The sequence below is a fragment of the Parasteatoda tepidariorum genome, chromosome 1 (genome assembly GCF_043381705.1).
Source record: "Parasteatoda tepidariorum isolate YZ-2023 chromosome 1, CAS_Ptep_4.0, whole genome shotgun sequence".
Lineage (NCBI taxonomy): Eukaryota > Metazoa > Arthropoda > Arachnida > Araneae > Theridiidae > Parasteatoda > Parasteatoda tepidariorum.
Genome location: NC_092204.1, coordinates 15,377,744 through 15,401,811, shown reverse-complemented (window position 1 = coordinate 15,401,811; position 24,068 = coordinate 15,377,744). Strand labels below are relative to the sequence as shown.

The 24,068-nt window shown below is 28.7% G+C and overlaps 1 protein-coding gene across 1 annotated transcript; it reads right to left on the bottom strand.

Moving 5' to 3' along the window:
* Positions 1-16,722: 16,722 nt before the first annotated feature.
* Positions 16,723-20,237, bottom strand: LOC107457313 (transcription factor Sox-2). Its single transcript, XM_016075452.4, has one exon. The coding sequence runs from the start codon at positions 19,781-19,783 to the stop codon at positions 18,668-18,670; it is 1,116 nt and encodes a 371-aa protein (XP_015930938.1). The 5' UTR covers positions 19,784-20,237; the 3' UTR covers positions 16,723-18,667.
* Between the last annotated feature and the right edge of the window lie 3,831 nt (positions 20,238-24,068).

Below are 24,068 nucleotides of genomic sequence, written 5' to 3'. Positions count from 1 at the left end.
GGAATAGGTCAAATTAGTAGTGAAAACGAATTGGGCATTAATTATAAATTAATTTTAGAAAACAAATTATTTTCTCCATATTAAAGTCGGTTGGCGTATTGCACACAAAAATAAATAACATATTACGAGAAAATAAGTTAAGAAAATGTATCATTATTAAAATAATTAAAATCTCCAAATTAATAATTCACCAAAAGTAATGAAATTTTTTTTTACATTTTTACATGTCTTTTTTCGAATTCAATTGAGTAAAATACCACTATTATTAAGGGTACATAAAAATTTTGCGTAAGGAAACAAATAAGAATATCGAAATTGGATCATTACATGCTTAAAATTTAACATGTCAAACGCATAAATGTCTTCAACCTTGACCGTTGCGAGTAACATACGAAGACTTTTAACATTAACAATGCGTGTACGCGCAAGTTTTTAACATTAACACTACATGGAGCACGTGCATTTTGCATTGTTTCAAAACCATTCAACATCGAAAATTCAGTTCACATTAAAAATGCTGATCTGGTGATACTGCAAACATCAGCTCATTTCCGAAAATTAGCTTCTCCAAAGAGCCAAAACGTACCCTATCTTTCACGGGAAACCAAAATCATAAAATCGGATAGAGTCCAGCCTGTTACCAGCAAGAGCCTAAAACAAATTACCAGACTCCCCCAGACAACAATGCTAAAAGTCCATCTGCATAACATTATCTCATGAAGGATTATAAAATTCCGTTTATAAGTGGCCTAAGCTCGAATAAAAAAAATATATATATATACACATATATAAGGGGTGAGGAGGAACAACGTACATGTCTTAGGGGTACGTGTACCCCCATACCCCTAGCATTTCAGGGACATTTCCTGCAATTCAAGGCATGAAGACATTTGCATAATGCATATGGTTGATGCTCTCAAAGCCTTCCAATCTAAAGGGGCATCCCGTCTTGCCTTGCTGCAGGAAACGCCATGAGATGGCTCTTCCATGAATAGAAAATGTGGGCCCCTGCCCTCCCTGGTAGCTGCCCCTCCTTTTCTAATGCACTCTCAGAGTGCCCCCCTCCCTTCATCCTACACCAGTCCTTCATCTGAGATGTAGTCTTCCTTTCCTTTACTCCAGATCCTTCTATCACTGTCCTTCGTCCCCTTATTTTTCATTATTTTTTTTTCATTTCTTCTAAGTGCCCCCCATCCCCTCCCTGAAATACCCCACCGCCATCTGTCGTAGAAAATCTCTTTTAAGAGATTTTCGAACACTACGGTAGTGTGTATCTCTGTGTTGTCAATGCATTTCTTGCATCAATTGTGCGCATGTTGGGGGGGGATGGAATGATGTGTTATAAAATTTTAAAAAATGCACGGTTACAGTGAAAAGGTCTTCTTTGTCGCTTGCTAACTTTTTCGTGGGTGACAAGATAGTGGAATTCAGTGACAAAAGGGTGACATTCTTTAGCAATATTTTTTAAAAAAATACTGAGATATTAAACAAAAGGAAAACGCTAAATATTAAAAAAAAAAAAAAAAAAAAAAAAAAAAAAAAAAAAAAAAAAAAAAAACTATTTGAAATAGTATTTTCATATAGAATGACTAAGACAAGAAATTTTCTGAATGAATTAAATTATGGGTTTTTTTCGATGTTCTTTAGTTAAAGAAAATAAACAAATAATAATGAGTTACAGTTTTATTGCCTTCAACTGGAAGCAAACCTATAATTTTAATCTATCAATCGTTTTAAAGAATTATTTCCGCTGTAGAACAAGCAAAAAGCTTAAAGATTTAAAAAAAAACATTCAACTTTTTTTTTTTTGAATCGCCAATCAATTAGGTGTTATTTTTCCATCGCGATGAAAATCATTAAAATCGATATAAATCATTATCTGAAAACCTAAGATAAAATTTTTTCCCAAAAATGGAAAACTATACATACATTATTGGCTATTTGGAAAATTCAGCACTTTCAAGACTGCCAATGCCATTTGTTATAGACTTATTGCTGCTTTGCAATACTCCTACAAGGCACTTTGAAAAGATCCTGATTTTCCAATTAGTAACATGTAAAATATTATTACATTAATATTTAAGATCGTATTGTTAAAAAAAATTCAAATTTTTAATCATCAAATGTAGTTTAACAAACCTACACTTCAGAACAACTCAAACATCTGTAACTCAAAAGAATATTTTTAAGGATTCAAACATTTCAAATTAATTCTATAATTTACTCACTCTAGTTAATAATTTCAAAAGATCCTTAAAACTAATTTTAAAACAATTTTCTTCTTACTATTATTGCTTATTAATATATACCTTCACCAATTTTACAATATACCCAATCAAAAATCGAGTCTCAACCGAACAATTGGATCCGACTACAGACAATAGTTAAAATTCAAAAAGCAAACGACTTTTTATTAGTTGCATTCATCAATTCCTCGCGTTTGAAGTGAAGTGAAATGAAAAAAAAAATGGATTCCTCGTTATCGATGACGGTGATAATGAGAATGATAAAGTCTTTGATTTTCACGCTTCAGGAGACGAGAACAAAACTGAGCTGCTCGCCCCCTTGAAACAAATAAGCCTCAAAACAATCTTACGATGACGAGCCAATTAGAAAAGCTTATTTTAACGAACTTCACGAAGATGAATGCTTGCAAATGAAACTGATTTTCAAACTTTGTCTTCGGAGAATGCGATTAATTTTATCTCAATTTATTTTAGTAATTGAATACAAACGAGAATCTTTAATCAATTCTAAGCTTAAGAAATCAGGATGAAATATACCTCCTTACGAAGTTAGAATTAAGTAAGGAATTTAATTGTATTATCGGAAAGATTATTTAAATTAATAGATATTAACATGGATTTATTTATAAAATGCGTACCTAGAAGCGAAGAAATTATTGGGTTCGAATAATTTTCAAGTAAATTTCTAGAACAGATTTAGATTACTTATCTGACTAATTACTTAAATTATGCAAGGAGCTTCATAATTTCTATTTTTGTTAAGTAGATGCTTCAATAAAATCGAGTGTTTTAATAATTTCTCTTTCGTTGAGGAATTTAAAAGTTTTTGAAATTTGTTATTAACTTAATAGTTTTCTAAAACTGTAATTCGAAACATGATAATAAGATCGAAATAAATTTTCGAGCGTTTCACAAAGATATTTTTTCCCCCAACTCCCACCCGATTCACCCTCGTCACTCAGTTATCAGTGGGGCTGATTTGTTGGCCTTTCTTTCAGGGGCACCATAATAGGTGGACCAACGTTGCTCCCACAGTAAGGACAGATAGTGCAGAGAATGAAAGAGCATTCATGCTTACTCCGGGATACGAACCAAGGACCTTTCCAAAGTGTGGTCAGCTCCCTGACCTCTGCACAGTCCAGTCGGCAGAGATATTTAAATAGCAAGCAACAAAACTCTTATTTATAAAATAATAAACAAAATTAATTTTCTTTATTATGAAGTGCGTTATAATAAAGAAACTTTTTAAAACTTTCTCCAGTTTAAAATACATAAAGTTTAAAACTTTTTTTTGTTATAATTTCGGCTTTTTAAATCAATTACGAATCATCTTTTGCATTAAACGAAATATGTAGAACTTTTAATTCAGATTACTTTTCTTTTTTTTTCTTTTTTTTAAAATGAGGAAAAAACAAATATTTATGTGAAAATTATTACATGTAGGCGAATTGCTCTCATAAAACAAAACTACCGAGAGCTATTATTACGTCAGGTCTTTACATACTACATTATGATATGCAATCTTCATATCTATGTTGCATCTATGCTATATTATGATTGACAGTTTCTTAATCTTTATCCACAACTAAAGATTAATATAAGCAATCTTTCATCTTTATGTTACAAGTGTGATTGTTAATAATCTGCAATGCCTGTCTCTGTGTTACGACTATGATAGATATGCCATGCCTTTCTCAATGTTACAACTATAAAAGATTACAATATACACTCTATATTAGAACTATAATAGATTATAATATGCAGTAAATTTCTCTAAGATACAACTATGGAAAATTCTACAATGCAATCCGTTTCTCTATGCAACAACTAAGATAGATAATAATTTGCCATAAATTTCGCTTTTATATATCAATTGAAAATCATAATATGCAATCCGTTTCTATTACTAATCTAATCTATCCTAATCTTACAACTTGATAAATTATAATATACTGCCCCTTTCTTTATATTACAACAATGATAGATTATAAAATGCAATCCGTTTCTCTGGTTTACAACTAAGATAATAGGTTATAATAAGCAATACTTTTCTCTTTGTTGCAACTATGTTACATAATGATATGAAATCTCTTGCATAATGTTGCATACATTACTATTACAACGCGATCTCTAATTTCTGTAACCGTCTTACATTAATGGTACATTAAAAAAAAGGGCTTAAAGAAAAAAAAACATAGGATATAGGATAATAACTATATAGGATTCTAACTATATGATATTTTGGTTCACTATGATAACTTAACATAATATAATTTTATATAGGAAGATTATATTATAGGAAGTCACGGGGTGTGATGTGTGTGCGCCTCCTGATATGACTTCTGTCCCTTTTTTTTATCCATTATTCGCTCTTTAACGAAGAAAAATAATTCTTTTCACGTATAGAACGCTTTATTCGCTTTAAAACATTGAAAGGAAGTTAAAAAAGTAACATAAATTGAAATAAATAAATAAATAAAAATTATCCGAAATTTATCCGTTTATTAGCTGGATTTTGGAATGTGTTGAAACATTTTCCCCCCCTCCTTTTTTCACATTTGCTGCAACCTTATTATAGTGCTAAATTTAACCATAGTTCTGAAACTTGACTGAACGGTACTAAAAATTCCACTTGAATAGAAACATGATTCAATTTAACACCCTATTAAGGTTTAAACCGTACTATGGTTCACGGTACCGATATAACAGTTCGATGGAGATTGAATTTTTTGAGAATGAAAAACCATACCAGATGGTTTGTATTACTTTGAAAATTACTAATTTAAAAATAAACCACGTGTACAGCAACAGCATTTAAAGAAAAAAGAAAGAAAACTTGTTACAGCCAATCTCAAACCGGGATTTTGATTATTCGATGCTCCAATCCAAGATCAAAAACCCATAGGGATCTATTCTGAAACAAATAGAAGAAAGCTAATGAAAAAAATAAAAGAGGGGATCCCTATAACACCCAATCATCACCCATGATTTGATAAGGGTTAGCGGGGAAGAAACCTCGAACGAGGGGGGTGATAGAATAGGGGGTATCGTCCAATAACACGTCGGAGGTTCCTTCCCAAGATCGAATCGGAAGTGGATGATGATTTTTTGGCCATGATGTCATTTTGGACAAGCTCCAGGATCGAAGACTGACGATTGCTATTGAAAGAGATTTGGGGTTGGGGAGGGAACAGCAATATATAGGGGGAAGGAAAGCGTCTTAGATCTAATAAATTACATTTCGGGCACCCTGCCACTAGGCTACATTGTTGCCAACTTGGCGACGGCAGCCACGCGGTTTTCATTGTCTTGAAAATGACTGTAAGAATGGTAGTACTATGATTACGCTTTTACTATAGGGCTCGGGGTCGTATAGTACAATCGGTTGTAAAGTGCCCACTCTAGAGTAATCAAGGTCGCATTAGCAGATAAGTGAGTGAGTTTGGCCGGCCGAATAACTGCCTTTGGCTGGAGTTAGGCCAAACACAACCCGCTTTTGTCGATGATTCTTCGGTTTCCATTCAGCAGTTCTCGAAATTTCTCAATTTGGTGAAAGGCGTGCTAATATCGCCAAATAAACTTATTCGTTCAGATTCTATTGTCCACTTACGTGAAAAATGGCTTCATCGCAAGGAAATTGAAAAGAAATTTAATTGCCCTATTTTCTCTAATGGAGTTTCAGTTTTACGTACAACCGTCATGATTCTTGTCATTATCCAAATATTAATTATTCTTATTAATTAAACATCAATTTTGAATACAAAAAAAGTCAATTTCATGATTACTAACAAGAAAATATTAAGAGATGTTTTACCTGCACTTTCAAAAAAATCAGTTCAGAGTTGAACTATATCGGTATTTTGAAATATAATGTAAAACAAATTTGACGAGAACTTAATTAAATGTCGATTTGAATTTTCTTTCCGTTTGAACCTATCATGCAATCAAGTTTTAAGAAACGCGATTATGTCGTCCAACTTAGTACCCTATTTAAGTTTCAGCAAAGTTGAGCAACATTCTTTAACGAACTCCAAATTGTTTTGCAATGAATTAAGAACTTATCACTGCCTCAAAAAGCTGTAAGCAAAATTAAACTACAAATACCAATTTCGTTTCGAAAAAATAAAATGATAAAATTGCACTTATTTTTGATTTAAAAAAAAAGATCATCTATTTTACTAATCAATCAATTACTTGTAATTTTGAATAAAAGTTTTCATAATTACCGATTACAATCATAATTTAAGGTTACAATTGTAATCATGTTAATAACTAATACTGAACAATGATTACAAGCAATTATGATTGCATCTTATTTTAGTTTGTAAACAAAAATTTGAAAGTTGAATTAGCCAATTATTTCAACATTGCGAAATACTTGAATCACAACATTTTTTACATGGATGAATTACATAGATGAATAAAAAATAACTTAATTTAATTGAAATTATAATTTTTTAAATCCAAATTAAACAAAAATAACTTTTAGTTTGTAAAAAAAAGAAGAAAAAAAATTATTAAAGAAGAAAATGTCACTACTCTCTCAAAATTATGAAAAATATGAATTTATTTATTATTTTTAAAAATAATAATGAATATAATAATGAATAATAATGAATGATAATGAATATATAATAATGAATAATGAATATAATAATGAATAAATGAAATTTCATTTTATAAACATTACATAAACAAAAAAAATGTCTTAGATAAATTAAGAATACTTATGGGCTTTGCTAACACTTAACCATTTTCACATTTTAAGCAGACACTGGCAAACTATAGCGAACTCTTTCTTTAGAAATTAAAGTGACCTACTAAAATTGCATTAACTTCAGTTGAAATAAAATTAAAATCTAATGTTAGTCGTTATTTTTTTAAATGTACATAATAAACAATAATAATTTTTTTTATTAAATGCATTGAATGTTAAAAATCTGTGTGAGTTTTTAACAAAATACATTCACAACAAAAAACTCAATTATAGCACTCAAAGTTCATTTAAAACTATACGTTTTATGTTATTTTATATCAAATTTCCCACATTTTAAAATAATTGTTCTGTATACAAAAAAACTATGTTCCATTTTACAAACAGCTATCAAACAAAAACTTTATTAATGAATGTGCTTAGTAAATGGATGAGTTCAATTTAAACAGCCCCTAATTTATGCATATTTTAAGTCAAGTAAAGTCTAAACTAAAAAATTGGTGAAATTTTCCCCTTTAATTTATTATGTTAGAACAAATTATATTTATTTATTGATTAGAAAAATTATATTTGGGTTACTTTCGAAATAAATTAGAGTACAAATAAAAGCATTGCAGGAGTTGTTCAAAATATTCTTTTTTGTGAACATTGATTTATATTTCTGTTTCCTGGGAGGTTTAATTGATTCCCTTGGTTATTAACTACCAAAGTTGTGATTAATCAGTTAACTTATAAATACCAAAAATATAATAAATTGTAAAATTAAATTCAAAATGTATTAAGATTTAAGAAGAAATACGAAAGAATTATTAAGAATAATTAAAATACATTAATTGGGAAAGAAATTTAAAAACTTGATATGACGTTGAAAAAATGAATTTAAATAGTTCCATAAACTTCTTCTTAAATTATTTTTTTTTGCTTAAAAAATAAATTAAATAAAATAAACAAGAAATAAAGCAGAAAAAAAATTTATGGTTAAGCAATTTTTTGAAAGCTGTTTTTTACAAAAGTATAACGAGACTTTATTTTCCTTTTTTTTAAAAGAAATTTTTTCTAAATTTGTACATCTTACTTTTTATTTCAGAACTATGAGTTTTGAGAAACGCTACTTGTACAATTTTCAAAGCTAACTTTAAGATAAGAGAACAATTAACAACGTTATTAAATTAACACACAAAAAAAAAAAAAAAAAAAAAAAAAAAAAAAAAAAAAAAAANAAAAAAAAAAAACCATCTAATAGCTCTAAATTATATTTCTGTGACTGTTGTTCTGTGCTTTATCCAATACCTCATACTCAATCCAATAATTCATGGTTCATTTATCCAATAAATTATGCTGGATATTATATTTTTTCCCACCTTTACAGATTTTTTTCAAGAACTTAAGACTCTAAATAAAATATAGGTTTAAAATTTTAAATTATGATTTGTTTCTTGCTTTTATTTAAATAATAATTATTCTTGACAATTAGAGGAAATTTCACAACAATCAGAAAGATTTTTCAAGCGCAAATACGTAAAAAATACATGCAATATAAATTTATTACGCCGATTAATTTCGACGAAAAGTATTTCACGATATGAAATAGAAAATTCTTACTAATTAAAAGTTATTATTCAGTATATGTTACCGTTAAAGTGTGAAAAAAAAGCTATAAGAAATTTTAAAAGTAATATTTCATAGAATAACTGAGTATTTCATGAATAACAAGTCAGTTAAAGTATACAAAACTATTGAATTCTACGGTTTAACTATTCGTTATTTATTCTATAGAATAACGAATTACGAAATACGGCACTCGAAAGTTCTTTGAACCAGTTCTAGCTGCTTTGCTACGACGCGCGTGTGTGAACACTTTACTCCGCTGCTTTTAGACGTAGTTATTAATTAGTTTGTAGTTATTAATATGAGCAATATAAGCAATAATAAATAATACTATCTGATTTGCCTTATTATTTATCAATTAATCATCCGCAATCGGGATAAAATGTATTTTTTGAAAGATTTTAGCTATTGATGATCAATTTTATAAAATAACTTTGAACTTGTTTAGTTTTCAATTTAATTTATTAGTTATTTCATAGAATTTATTATTCGTTATTTCATAAAATTACTAGTTATTTCATAGTATAACTAGGTAAAGTATGAAATTCTTCATCTATTATATACTTTAACTGACTTGTTTAGTTATTTTATGAAATACTTAGTTATTCTATAAAATAACTGAATTCTGCACTTTAACGGTAACATAAATGTAAAACAGAATTAAATTGCATCATTCAATTTTAACCATCAAAAACATACTTAATTAGACAAAATCTGTAGACTTGAAATATTAATTTTAACGATAGTGTTCTAAATATTGAACTAAGATAATATAAATTTTTTTAAATCAAAAAGAAAATTAGCAAAATAAGAAAAAAGAAATGCACAAAACGATTCTTATTATGGAATTAAAAAAAAATTTTTTTTTTAAATCCTTCTCGATAAATCACCGTAAAATTTTTTACAAAATGTTAAAAAACGAAAATGCTTACATCGATATCCAACTAAAAGGGAAGTATGTATGGTTAAAATTCGGATAGTAAATTGCTTCATCAAATTTTAATGCCTGCTCAAAATATTTTTTAAGTTACATTTCCTCTTTTATACATTTAAATTCCAAACCCTTAATTAATACTAATCACAGTGTTCGAATACCTATTAATATTTTTTGATAAATAATTGCTTATTGCACTGGCTTAGATGGTATACAAAACTCTAATAGACAATGGAGCAGAAATATTGCAAGCTCTTAAGCTTAACAAAACAAAAGCATTTTTTTGAATTTTTTCTTCGCGTCTTTTTATTTATTTTTGCTTTAAAAAAATGGAAAAAACTAATGCTAAGCATAGTTACATTTAAAATATTCTTCATTCTTATTTTTGTCATAATATCATCGGCTTACTCTAGGAAAAACATCTTGTTTGCTATCAAGTTTTATATAATATTGTCCATTAAAATATTTTTTATAGATATTATTGTTTGTTTACATCTTTTATAAAATATTTTCTTCTTAAATATTTATAAACTATCATCTACTTACATCTTTTATGTAATCTCGTCTGATTACATTTCTGTAATACACATAATATCGTCTGATTACATTTTGTAATACATATAATATCGTCTGCTTACATCTTTTATTAAAAATCGTTTGCTTTAATTTTATGTTAAACTTAAATTTTAACAAAAAGTTCTTAAATGCATTTATTACTCTATTAAAACATGTGTTCGATCAGATATACTTGAATCGATGAAACGTTACGATTTTGAAAAGGAATAACGTCTCATCCCTAACATTTCGTCGATCTGTCAATCATTATCAAGCAGAAAACAAAAATAGTTTGATAATTTGATAATAAAGATGTTATGTACGAAGTTAAAACAGTACAATATGAATAGAATAAAATTAATTTTGAAGTTTAACGATGTTTAGTCATAAAATGCTTTCTTTGAAAATATTTGTTCTGTATTTATCTAACGTAAATCCGATTTAATTAAATTAGACGATTGTTTCCAAGGAATATGAGGTTTTTGTTTTTGATAAAAAAATTATCAAAATTGCGTATGGCAAAAAATATATGTTTATTCCTTCTGCAAACATACTAACAACATGAAATATAGTAACAACTCTAAATAATAAAACTATTAATAATAAAGTATTTTAAAATCATATTTCATCTAAATATTTTAATTTAGAATAACTGTCTGTGATGTATTTTACATACTATGATTTGCGGAGCTACAGACAAATTTAGCGTCCCCATATGCCTCTTCACAACAAGACCTTCCATTTTTCTTAGATAAACTATGTTAGTTAACCATTTATTTATGACGTTAAAATAAAATGAATCAATGATTGAACATAAGAAGAATTTGCTTAGTTGCAACAAAAAATAAAATCTGAAATATTTCTGCAATTCATATAGACTTAAGCCTTCTAACGAGGGAATTTCTAAAACTTTTAATGTATTTAAAATTAGACATAAGAAATTTATATTTTTTTAACTATTAATTGGAAAGGGAAGCGTGTTATTTTTCTAAGGTTCTTAGCAGTTTCGGTCAATGCAATTGTTTCCAAATTTATCCCTTGTCCTTTATTTAACATTTCAGAAAAAAATTAATTTTCTATGAACTAATATTTAAATTTAAAAGAAAATTCGAAATAAATTATTCCTACTATCATACTTTATAAATATTAAGATACTTAGAATTATAATTTAATCAAACCAGTAAGCAAACCAAGCCAAATACACAATCTCAATCAACATGGTTAAATCAGATTTATTTTGTCTTTTAATTACTGAGACAAACTTTTCTGGTACATTTACAAGCTTTATTAAATCAGAACTTAGAATATCGTGCTTGTATTTTCAAAGGGCAAATAAATATGACATATAGCGTTTCAATAAATATCTTATACTATCATTAATCCAACAAATTATCACACATAGCCATTTGTATAATGTCAATATATTATAGAACTTTAAAATTCGCTTCTATTGCTTTAATACAACGATTTCTTGTTAAAGGTCAAAATACATGTCTTTTTTCTAGCAACTAGTACATACCAGATTGTATGCGTGAATTTTTTGTGCACACATAAAAACAAATATCGGATTTGAATCAAAACGTATCAGACCGTTTAACGGTTATAAAGTTAATCTAACCAAACCTATTTAACAATAAATTTACTACTTGTATTGTGTAATGGCCAAGACTTTATAATCTCATTTCGAATACCAGAACAAGAGGCGTTTAATTACCATCCAGGTTAAATGTATATTTTATCTCAACCAACATATCATAAAGATCAAAAAATTAAATATTGAACTCTTGATATATACATTTTTTGAGCACTCATAATAAATATTGCACTTTTTAATTTGAATCAAAGCGTGCCAGATCGTTTAAGTGTTGTAAAAGCACTTTATTGAAACCCATTTAATAATAAATTTGCTACTTGCATTGTTTAAACACTTCCACAAATACAACACTCTAATTTCGAGCACCAAAAATGAGCCATTCAATAACCAACCGTGCTATTTGTATATACTTTATCTCAACCAACACATCATAAAAACTTATAAAATTAAATATTAATCACCCAATTTGTACATTTTTTGTACACTCAAAAAATTAAATATGGAACTTTTTATTCAAATCAAAACGTGCCAGACCGTTAAAGGGTTGTAAAAGCACTTTATTGAAACCCATTTAATAATAAATTTGCTACTTGCATTGTTTAAACACTTCCACAAATACAACACAATCTCATTTCGAGCNCAATTGACCCCACTCTCCCCTACTGTTTAATGGCCAAGACTTCATAATCTCATTTCGAATACCAAAACAGGAGGAGTTTAATTACCATCCAGGTTATATGTATACTTTATCTCAACCAACATATCATAAAGATCTATAAAATTAAATATTGAACTCTCGATATATACATTTTTTGAGCACTCAAAAAATAAATATTGCGCTTTTTAATTAGAATCAAAACGTTTAAGTGTTGTAAAAGCACTTTATGGAAACCCATTTAATAATAAATTTGCTACTTGCATTGTTTAAACACTTCCACAAATACCACACAATCTCATTTATAACACCAAAAATGAGCCATTCAATTACCAACAGTGCTATTTGTACGTACTTTATCTCAAACAACACATCATAAAAGCGTCTAAATTCAAATATTAATCGCCTAATTCGTACATTTTTTGTGCACTCATAATAAATATTGCACTTTTTAATTTGAATCAAAACGTGCCAGAACGTTTAAGTGTTGTGAAAGCACTTTATTGAAACCCATTTAATAATAAATTTGCTACTTGCATTGTTTAAACACATCCACAAATACCACACAATCTCATTTCGAACACCAAATATGAGCCATTCAATTACCAACAGTGCTATTTGTACGTACTTTGCCTCAACCAACATATCATAAAAACGTATGAAATTAAATATTAATCGCCTAATTTGTACATTTTTTGTGCACTCATAATAAATATTGCACTTTTTAATTTGAATCAAAACGTGCCAGAACGTTTAAGTGTTGTAAAAGTACTTTGTTGAAACCCATTTAATAATAAATTTGCTACTTGCATTGTTTAAACACTTCCACAAATACCGCACAATCTCATTTCGAACACCAAAAATGAGCCATTCAATTACCAACAGTGCTATTTGTACGTACTTTGCCTCAACCAACACATCATAAAAACGTATGAAATTAAATATTAATTGCCCAATTTGTATATTTTTTGTACTCTCGAAAAATTAAATATGGAACTTTTTAATTCGAATCAAAACGTGCCAGACCGTTTACGGGTTGTAAAAGCACTTTATTGAAACCCATTTAATAATAAATTAGCTACTTGCATTGTTTAAACACGTCCACAAATACAACACAATCTCATTTCGAGCACCAAAAATGAGCCATTCAATTACCAACCGGGCTATTTGTATATACTTTATCTCAACCAACATATCATGAAAACGTATAAAATTGAAATCTTCAACGCCCGGTTCGGTATCGACGTCAGGGGTAGTTTCGGCAACGAACCGTTTGAGTCGCGTGCCAAATGGATGTTAGAACAAAATTGCCGATAAGCCTACTGAGGCTGGGAAAACCAAATAAAGACTTTGGAGGGGTCGGCTAATGTAGCAGTTAACGACACGGAAAATTGCCGCGAGAGAAAGACCGTTACAATGTATGGGATTTTATTATGTCACTTCTTGCTTGTTCTTAGGGTCAATTGATTTGATAGGGTACGTCTAATTTTTTTTTTTAATTGTTTCGCGATTCTTTTTTAAAGAAACCTCTTCTTCAGAACCTCAAATGCTTTTAATTATCGATGTTTTACACAGCATTTATTCTCTATGTCAGAGTAAGATTTAAACATTGCGTTCGCATTTTGCATTAAAACTATGTAACTAATGGCTGCTCTTAAATAACTATTTAATCCTTAAATGTCTTGGTGTAACCTTTTATTGCATTTTAACTATCTTCTGTTAATGTTTAAATAAAATCAATTGATTGCATTAGTAATTTACATTAAAATATAACGCAACTTACAAATAATTAGTAAAAAAATAGTTATTTATGTAAAGAATGCTTTGATATGATTTTTAATTTATTTAAATTAATAATTCTTTTTAAGACTCAAAATAACTAATTTCGTGTAAAATGTTTTCAGTCAAAAAACATACGGGGAAAAAAATTATTTTGTAAATTACAAAAATCTTATTGTGGTATATATTTCATGTTTCGTAATTTTATTTGAATGCAAAATGCTTGACTTTACTTTGTATATTAATTTCATAAATATATTAAATTTAATGTATTCATTTGAATGTAAAATGCTTCATTTTATTGAATATATTTATTTGATATATTAAACATAAGGCATTTATTTGAATGCAAAAAGCTGGCTTTTATTTAATATATTTATTTGATAAATATATTAAATAGAATGTAATGCATTAAACAGAATGTATTTATTTGAATGCTAACGTTAATAAAAACGTAGTAACTGCATTAGTGCATTTAATTTATTGTATTATAAAGTTTGCAAATATGACAGTTAAATTTCCTGTTTATAGCAGTATGCCGTAAATAAGTAACAAAACCATACTCCTTTTCTTGAATCGCAAATGAAAGTAAATTCCAAATCGTACATCGTTAATCTTGAAACTAAAAATGTGAGCTAGTTGCAGTTAAAGCTTATTATGCTAAGAATAAAACATAACAGCTAGCATACCATCTGGAATTTCAATAAAGTATTAAAAATACTTTTTATTTTAACGTTAAAAAAAGGCTAATTCTGTTGTGAAAACTACTTGTGGATTTTTAGACACAAAAAAAAGCTTCTCTAATATGGTTTAGGAAAATGTTAACATTTAAAATTAAAATAAAACTATACATTGCAATCAGAAACGATAACTAGTTACAATTGTGCGTTAGAAAAACTGACAAGCAATTGCATACTAAATGTTAGCAAATTAAATTCGCAAATAGTATTGATATTCCTAACCATCTAACTTAACCAACAACTTTTAAATCAATTTTTCAGTTGTAATTTTGAGAAATTACACATTTGTAAATTAATCCTCTAATTCATCGGTAAATAACATCGACAAACTGCATTAATTATTCTGCAAACTAAAATAATAAGATTAATTTTAGGTTCACTTACTTTTAACCTAACAGCAAGCTGATTATGTTAGCTTTCAGAATAATTAATACAGTTACAAGATATTATTTGGAAACTAGCCTAATTTATTCATAATATTCGGTCCTCGTTTGATATCAATTCGAAACTGAAGTGAGCAAAACATAATTGTTCTTTTATACATTAAAAACAGTTCATAATTGACCTTTTAATAAAAATTTAAATAAGTAACTAGTAGAAAATAAATGCTATGTCTAATGTTTTCGGTAACTAACACTAACTGACTAATAAACGGCCAATAAAAGCTTTAACACAAAAAAAAATCATTTTTTTTCCATCCAAACTTCTATTTAGCAGTTTTTAAAAAGCATACAAAACTTTTCTTTATCATTCATATTGAAACTTAAAATAAAACTTTTATTTAGCAGTTATATTAAAACATCTAATGAAACTTCTTCTTAGCAGCTACTCATAATAAAATTTTTCTTTAGCACTGATATTGAAACTTATTCTCTTTAGCAGTTTTGTTGAAGTATGTAATGAAAGGTAGGTTTAGCAGTTAGATTAAAACTTTTGTTTTTCGTGTGTGTGGTTATAATGACATTTTTAATTCTTATCACTCATAAATAATTCTTTCCCGTAAAGATAGCTCTAAACTAAACATAAGTTATGTTGGAACTCATAATAAAATTTCTTTCTAGCATTTATAATGAAATTTATAATAAAACTCCTTTTTACTAGTTATATTGAAGCCTGTAATAGAACTTTTGTTTGGCAGTTATGTTGAAACTAGTAATAAAACATGTTTTTTGCAGTTCTGTTGAAATTTTTAATTCGTATAACTCAGAAAAAATTCTTTCCCGTAAAGATAGTTCTAAACTAAATATAAGTTATATTGGAACTCATAATAAAATTTAAATATAGAATTTATATTGAAATTTATAAGGAAACTCCTTTTTGCTAGTTATATTAAAACTCATGATAGAATTTTTCTTTGGATATTATGTTGAAACTTACAGAAATTCTCATTAGCAATTACGGTGAAACATATAATGAAACTTATCTTCAGCAGTTATGTTGAACCTTATAATAAAACATATATTTAGCGATTCTGTTTAAATTTTTAATTCGTATTACTCAGAAAACTTGTTTCCCGTAAAGATAGTTCTGAACTAAATATAAGTTATGTTAGAACTCATAATAAAATTGCTTTTTAGCATTTATAATAAAATTTAAAATAAAACTCCTTTATACCAGTTATATTGAAGCCTGTATTAAAATTTTTGTTCGGCAGTTACGTTGAAACTGATAAAATCCTCATTAACAGTAATGTTAAAACATATGATTAAACTTATCTTTAGCAGTTATGTTGAAACTTGTAATATAACTTATAATAAAACATATTTTTTGCGATTCTGTTGAAATTTTTACTTCGCACCACTCAGAAAAATTCTTTCCCGTATAGAGAGTTCTGAACTAAATATGAACTAATAAATGAAAGTAAAAGTATTCAAACACAAAGAAAAAATTCAGATAATTCTCTGCCATTTTTTTTTATTTTTAAAGTATTCTTGACTAAGAAAGAGGACACAGCAATTGTGTCATAAATGAAATTTTTACAAGGACATATATGACTATTTACAGATGATTGAACAAATAAAACATAAAGTCTTTTTTTCAATAAATGGCAGTATAATACAGATGAGGGAACACAAAACCATGGGTTCGAATCTAATTCGCTGCTGCAAAAATAGATGGAAATCCTCCTCATCTCAGAGAAGAATCTTCGCTGCCAAATTTTCATTTGAAACTTAAAATTGAGATTAAAAAATTTTTGGGGGGAATAAAATTGATAAACTCAAAAGAATAAAAATATTTACCCTTTACAGTAGCAATCAAACTTGTTGAAAAGCAGAAAAAAAATTATACATTTTCTTTTGTTGTTATATTAAAATAAATTAAGATCTCTTTTCTTCTAGAACATGAAAAACGTATATTTTCTCCCAAAAACATACGTTCAATACAGAAATACATTTCTTTTATTGAAAAAACACTAGAAAAATGTTATAAATTTAAAACTTTTTAATCTCATTAAATAAAAATTAATGCTAGAATTAAATGAAATTCAAATATATGATAAAAATGTGAATTCCGAAAAATTCATTTTTGGTTGAGTGCTACGTGAACAATTCTGATCGTATGCTTCACAACATTAAAATCGTTATGAATTAGCTATAAATGTTTAAAATTTAATTTAATAAAAAGAAAAATTTAAAATCGCAAGTAATATTGTCTACTAATCAAAACTGATTAATAATAAAAAATTAAAAACTGGGACTATATAATCTATACACATAAATAATAATACATTTCTATAAATATTTTTCAGGAAATATAAATTTCACACAGATGAAAATTTGGGAGAAGGGAATTATTAATTTTGCAAAAAGGAAATTATAAATTTTGCACGGAAAAATACTTTTTAGGGAACAATTGACACAAATTTTATGTATTCTGTAGATATAAAATATCAAAACGCAAAACTATGATTATATCAGACTCATAGATGTGAAAAAAAATTCTTTTTACTTTAAGTATTGTCTTTTCGTAGTGCTCATATAGACAGTTTCAAATATTAAAAAGAATCATTTTAAGCTTATAGCAATAAAGAACTTGTTTTAATATTATTTCTGCAATACAATAAAATATTCGCGAGATCTCCGCAATAAATTCTAATTATAAAAAAGAACGTTTGCAGCGGCTCGCGGTATATTGCACTTAGGACATCCAATGTTGCAGCAGCGAATAGAATTCAATTGAAAAAAGGGGCAAATCACATTGATGTGCAAGATAAAATGGGAATTTAATTTCTCTCACACAAAAGTCTTCTTTTTTATGTACAAATAATACATTCATGCCTTTTTTTTTTTCAAAATTTATATACTATATTACATGTCGGACTCATACTAACGTAATTCATAAATATTTGCATTCAGCAAAACCTTACTTCATTACAATCAACACTGTTTACATAATATTGATAAATATCTATCTTTGAAAAAAAAAATAATTAGATAAGAAAAAACGTTAGAAAAGTGCCTTTCAGATTTAAGAAGAAAAAAAACTGTTTTGATTTTTTAATTCCTTTTTAATGAAGAATTATTTTAAAACATATAGAACGTGGTATCAATTATAAAAACATTTAAAACTAAATAGTTCACAAAGTCTTTAACAGTTTCAACCAATGATAATGATAACAACTATGCAGTTCTAAGGCTAACTTTGGATTAAAGTCTCTTTAAAAAACTTTTTTTTTGTTTTCACAACTAAAAAAAAAAACTTTGTAAGGCTACTTACGTGCCTTGATGCCATCAGCAGTCCAGCAATAATACACAGTTTGTAATGCCAGTGTCCATTTAAATCTGTACAAGTCTTTTTTCTTTTTCACAATAAAAATGTATATTTGTTGTATGTTTGAAAAATCACATATGAGAGAGGGGCATTGTACCAGAACTAAGTGTTTCTACTCCTGGATAATGTGAAGCCATTTGAAGTCTATTCAGACCATTTGGGTCTGATGCATCGTTTTGGGGTAAATAAGTCATAATCATGTTCTGTAACTCGTTGTTGCAGCGGGGTCGTGAGTTGGAAATCGGTATGGGGGGCATCGAGCTCGGGCTGCTTGTACCACTGGAGCTGGGCTCTGCTTTGATGGAGCCCCCCATGGGTTGCGAGGACTGCATGGACGCGTATGAGGACATAGGCATTGAGTAACTAGAATTACCGTTCATGTAAGGTATGGACATCGAAGACGGTGAGGTGGTCATAGGTGTGTGCATTTGGGGAACTTCGTAACGAGAGTACAGTCCAGTGTTTGACATGTGGGAGTTGTAAGCTGCATGCTGATTGTAAGCCTGTGCGGCTGCTTCATGCATCATGCTAGGGTATCCATTGGGCATGTAGCCGTTGATCGAGTACATGTCGCGGCCAACTTGAGGAACGGCACCCGACGAGGGCCGTGTATCACCAGGAATCAATCCACCACTCATCTTGAACTGATTGTCTTTTTTCATCAGGGTTTTGGTCTTCCTTCGAGGCCTGTATTTGTAATCAGGGTGTTCCTTCATGTGGACAGCTCTCAGTCTTTTTGCTTCATCGATGAATGGCCTTTTATCCGATTCAGACAGCAATTTCCATTCAGCGCCGAGCCTCTTGCTGATCTCGGAGTTGTGCATTTTTGGATTTTCTTGAGCCATCTTGCGCCGCTGGCCACGTGACCAAACCATAAAGGCATTCATCGGTCTTTTCACTCGTTCGGCGTCTTTCTTATTGTTGTTGCCGCCGCTATTGTTGTTGCCACCGCCTCCAGTACCACCGTTGCTCGTCAAACCCATTGAAGTTTGATGGTGGCCTTGATTGTTGGTCATCGCTGTCGGAGAATGATGGCTTGCGGTCATATGGTGGTGAGTTTGAGATGGATGTGTGGCGTGGGAGTGGTGCTGTGGAACCATTCCACCACCCCCAACTTTCAAATCTGACGGATCTAGACCCCCTGTGTGGGTCATTCCAAAATGGTAGGCAGAATAATCTCTATCCATGACTGGGGCGACAAGGGGACTGGCCGCGTCTGACTGCTGGTCCAGCGAGTGCGGGCTGCAGCACTGCTGGCAGTACTGGCTACTACAGGGCCGAATGGTGGAGCTTGAATCCGTGTTTTGGTACGAAAAATAAATGTCACACACTTTGCGCCAGTTCTACAAAAAAAACTACGCAAAAAGTCAATATTGAAACAAATCAAGTTCACTGATCAAAGCGCTCGATGAAGAGGCGCACGAATGTAAACAAATATCAGCGCACGAAGTCGTTCTCAAAAGCCGGAGTCAAAACAGATAACACGTCGCTTTCAGGTTTTGAAAAAGCGCTCCGTCGATACGAGCGTCTTTTACTCTCCGAGGTTAGTTTGAAACAAACTCACGGGATTCGGCTAGCATATCGATTCTCCAGACCAGCCTATCAACGGGAACCGCCTACTCGGTGCTGATTGGCTTCCGGGTTTCGTGGCAAGAACCGGCTCGTTACGTCATGTGACGTTTCGCTAAGAGGCGGTGCCAGGTGGGGAAAGATGAAACACTACTGTACGGGAAATAATTTTACGGGGTCTTTTCCCTGATCTTATTTTCTTTTTTTCATATCTTTTTTTAAGAATTCGAAATTACTTTCAAAAGTAATTTTTGTACAATCTTTTTTTTTTCTTACATGGAATAGCAAATTTAATTACAGTTCAACGTTTTCTCCTCAGGTGAAAAGTTAAGAAATTTTATTCAACGAAGAGAGTTATTGTTTGAAAATTAAATCCAACAAGAGATGTTTTTGATTTTTTCTTCTTTTTTCTTTAAATTTATAAATTCTTTGTTTTTGAAAAGTATGCACTCACAACATTAATTCACTGACAATAGTACAGTTTACACTTACAACCTATACAGCAGCTATTAATATATTATTATATATTGTTAATATATTAACTAATAATATATATATATATATGTATATATAACAAAATGTAATTATACATATATATGATAACATTTTCAAATAAATTAAAAATTATTTTAATAACATTTATCTGAAAATGTAGTTTTGTACTTAAATTTCTTTTTATACAGCTTGAATTTGGAGTAATTGTTATATACGTTTAAAATACGCAATCATACATAAAATTGTGTGCATTAATTAAAAAGGATACGAAAAATAGGATACGAATGGAATTATATGCATAATTATTTCTGTTATGGTTTTTATACAAATCATATAATATACATTTTTAAAAAAACCTTTTTTTATTTATTTTCCTTCGATTAATTTGTCGTACTGAATTTTTCTTAACAATAACCTATTTATTTATTTATAAATATTTTTCAAATTACATCAATTTTGAAAAGTTAATGCATTACTTTCATGAAATTTTAATAATTTTCTATAGTTATTTAAAACTGTATATTTTTATTGAAGTATACGTTTATAATTTTATTAAATAGTAACAATTTTGTATAAAAAATACTTTAAAATTAGAATTCAAATCTAGGTTTTTTCTTATAATAGTTTTACACAATTTCATTATTTTTTTAAACATAATTTTTAAAATTTATTTCTTGAAGTGCTTTGTTATAATATAAAATTCAGTTTTAAATAAAATATTTTTAACTGAGATTGTTTAGAAAAAAAGCAATAAAACAGAAATACACAATTTTTTAAATTGATGTTTATTTTATAATTTTAATATTTTTTTAGGATTCGCTGAAATTTAATTAGTGGAGCTGGAGTCGAGCTCTAAGGAAAGTCCGGAGTTGAATAGTTGTACTCCGACTCCATAGCTCTGGTTATGTAGCGATCCCAATAATTGTAACAGAGTTTGTCATAAGTGACTTCGCTTGTACAAATCTGACCAGAGACACAAGTTCAACTTCAAATTAAATGAAAAATAATAAACTAAATGAGATGTCAGTTTTTAAATGAAATATATTAAAGATTGGATTATTTTTGTCAATCGTTCGTTATAAATGGATATTTTATTTTAATGAACGATAATCCAGCTACCATAGATAATAATTACCAAAGAATTTTTAGATTTATAAACATCGTTATGCTTGTTTGTTAAATAAATACGCTACAATATTGATATAATTATATTGGGTAGGGACATCTGCTTAGAATATGATAGCTAATAGTTGATTTATATCCATATCTAGATTTATTTACTTAAGCAACCCAAAGAAAAAAAATTTCCATTTATAAGTGGGAAAAAAATCAGTGTTATTTTATGCGTCATACGAAAAAATGCAATCCAATGTAACTATATTTTCGCTGATTAAAAGATTTTATTGCTTTAACAAAGTTAATATTTTAACTTCTCAAAAGAAAATTATTTATAAAATCTGATTATTGTGATATTATGAACCTGAATATAGAATTAGCTAAAAGGGTAAAAAAAAAAAAAAAAAAAAAAAANAAAAAAAAAAAAAAAAAAAAAAAAAAAAAAGCTTGATTAACTGAATTCTATATTTATTTCAAGTAAATAAATTTTCGTAGCGATGCATGGAAATCTACAAAAGAATATTGAATAGAAATATAAGAAAACTTAAAATTCGGATAAATTATGCAGATAAAAATTAGAAAAATAGCGAAAAGCAGTAAACTAAAATTATTGTAAGTTCTGTTTCGTTCAGAGAACTTTATAACACGCATTTAAAACTTCGATTTTTACTAAAACAAACACGCAATTAGTTCTAAAAATTTTGTAGACAAAAATAGACGGAAAAAAATTTTTCATTTCTATGTTGAGCTAATTTTTCTTTGGCATCATTAACCGCAATACTGTGGATATAACTATTTTAGACATTAAATTTAAACACATTTCGTTTAAATTTAACGTTTTTTTATTGTAAAATCAAGTTAAGGAAGAAATAATTTGCTCGAATTAGCACCATGCAGCAAATGTGAACGTATTATAAATCAATTTCAAACGAAATGATTTTTAATATTTAACTTACTATTTACTTATATCTGGACAGGCAGTAAACGCATTTAAAGTTTAAGAAATAGTAATAAAAAGCTTAACTTAGTCTGCGATCAATTAACAAAAAATTTTGGGTAAAGTGTATTTATCAGTGTCTTCTAAGAATTTTTTGCATAATGTTTAAAACTTTAATTTGAGAATAATTAAGCAAAAAAACTGCACTAAATTTAGCTTTTTGCTAAATTAATGTTAATGTTTTTAAAATTTAAAACATATTTATGGGCAGCTTTAAAGAGCTTGTATTCGAAAATTAGATTTGAGTAAATTAAAAGAAGAAAAAAAACTAAATAAATAAATTACGAGTTTTAAATTTTATTATACGAGAAAATTACTATTTGCATGTCTCAAATTTGATGCATTTTTATAAGTGGGTATAGCGAGCTGGAATTCGAAAATTAGATTAACATAAATTTAAAAAATAAATCGTGAGCTTTAAATCTTATTATTCGAGAAAATTACTGTTACGTGTCTCAAATTTGAAGCATATAGATAGGTAAATATTTGATGCATATAGGTGGGTAACGTTTTCTGTAAATTTAAGTAACAAAAATAACCTGATTTAGATTTCGTTCTACGAGAGAATTATTCTCAAAGCGTCTCAAAATTAACCGATCATTTGGAACCAGATATGTTCAACCAAATGTAAACACAAGTGTATTGCACCTAATAAAGCGGAAAATGCTAACAAAAAGCCACGTGCTACTACATTTCACTACAACTCATTCACAAACTTCATGAATGAAGTCTTTACTATCAATTCAAATTTCGAGTCAATAAATACTACACAAAAGGACCTGTGGAAAAAAAAAAAGAGAAGAGAGAATTCATTGAAAAGATTTACAAAAGTGTTCATATTTCCATTTATCCTTTTTCCTAAAAATAAAATAAAAATTTCACTTTCTTTTCTTAAATACCGCCGACACTTGATGGCACGCGAGAAAATCAAGTACAGATAATACCAACAAACAAATTCTCTTATCTCATTTTAAATACTACAAAAGAAGCAAAGTGATTTTTCCAAGTTGTTGCACTGAATTGTAAAGGGTGGGGAGAGCAGGGGGTGTATTATATAAAACGAATTCAACAGATATCCCCTTTATTGCAAGAATGGAGAAAGAGAGACCTTCTGTTGATAATATAAAGGCTAACTTCAAAAGGGTCTCTCTCCTATTCAGCGTTGCGTTTATTAGCTCTCTCAGCTTTTCGAACAGTTTAGGCCTACTTTAAGCGTTTGTCGTTCTAGTCAGACTTCCTGACAATAGTTTCGCACAAATGTCGATTCAGATCTTGGAGGATTTTCAATAGGAGAC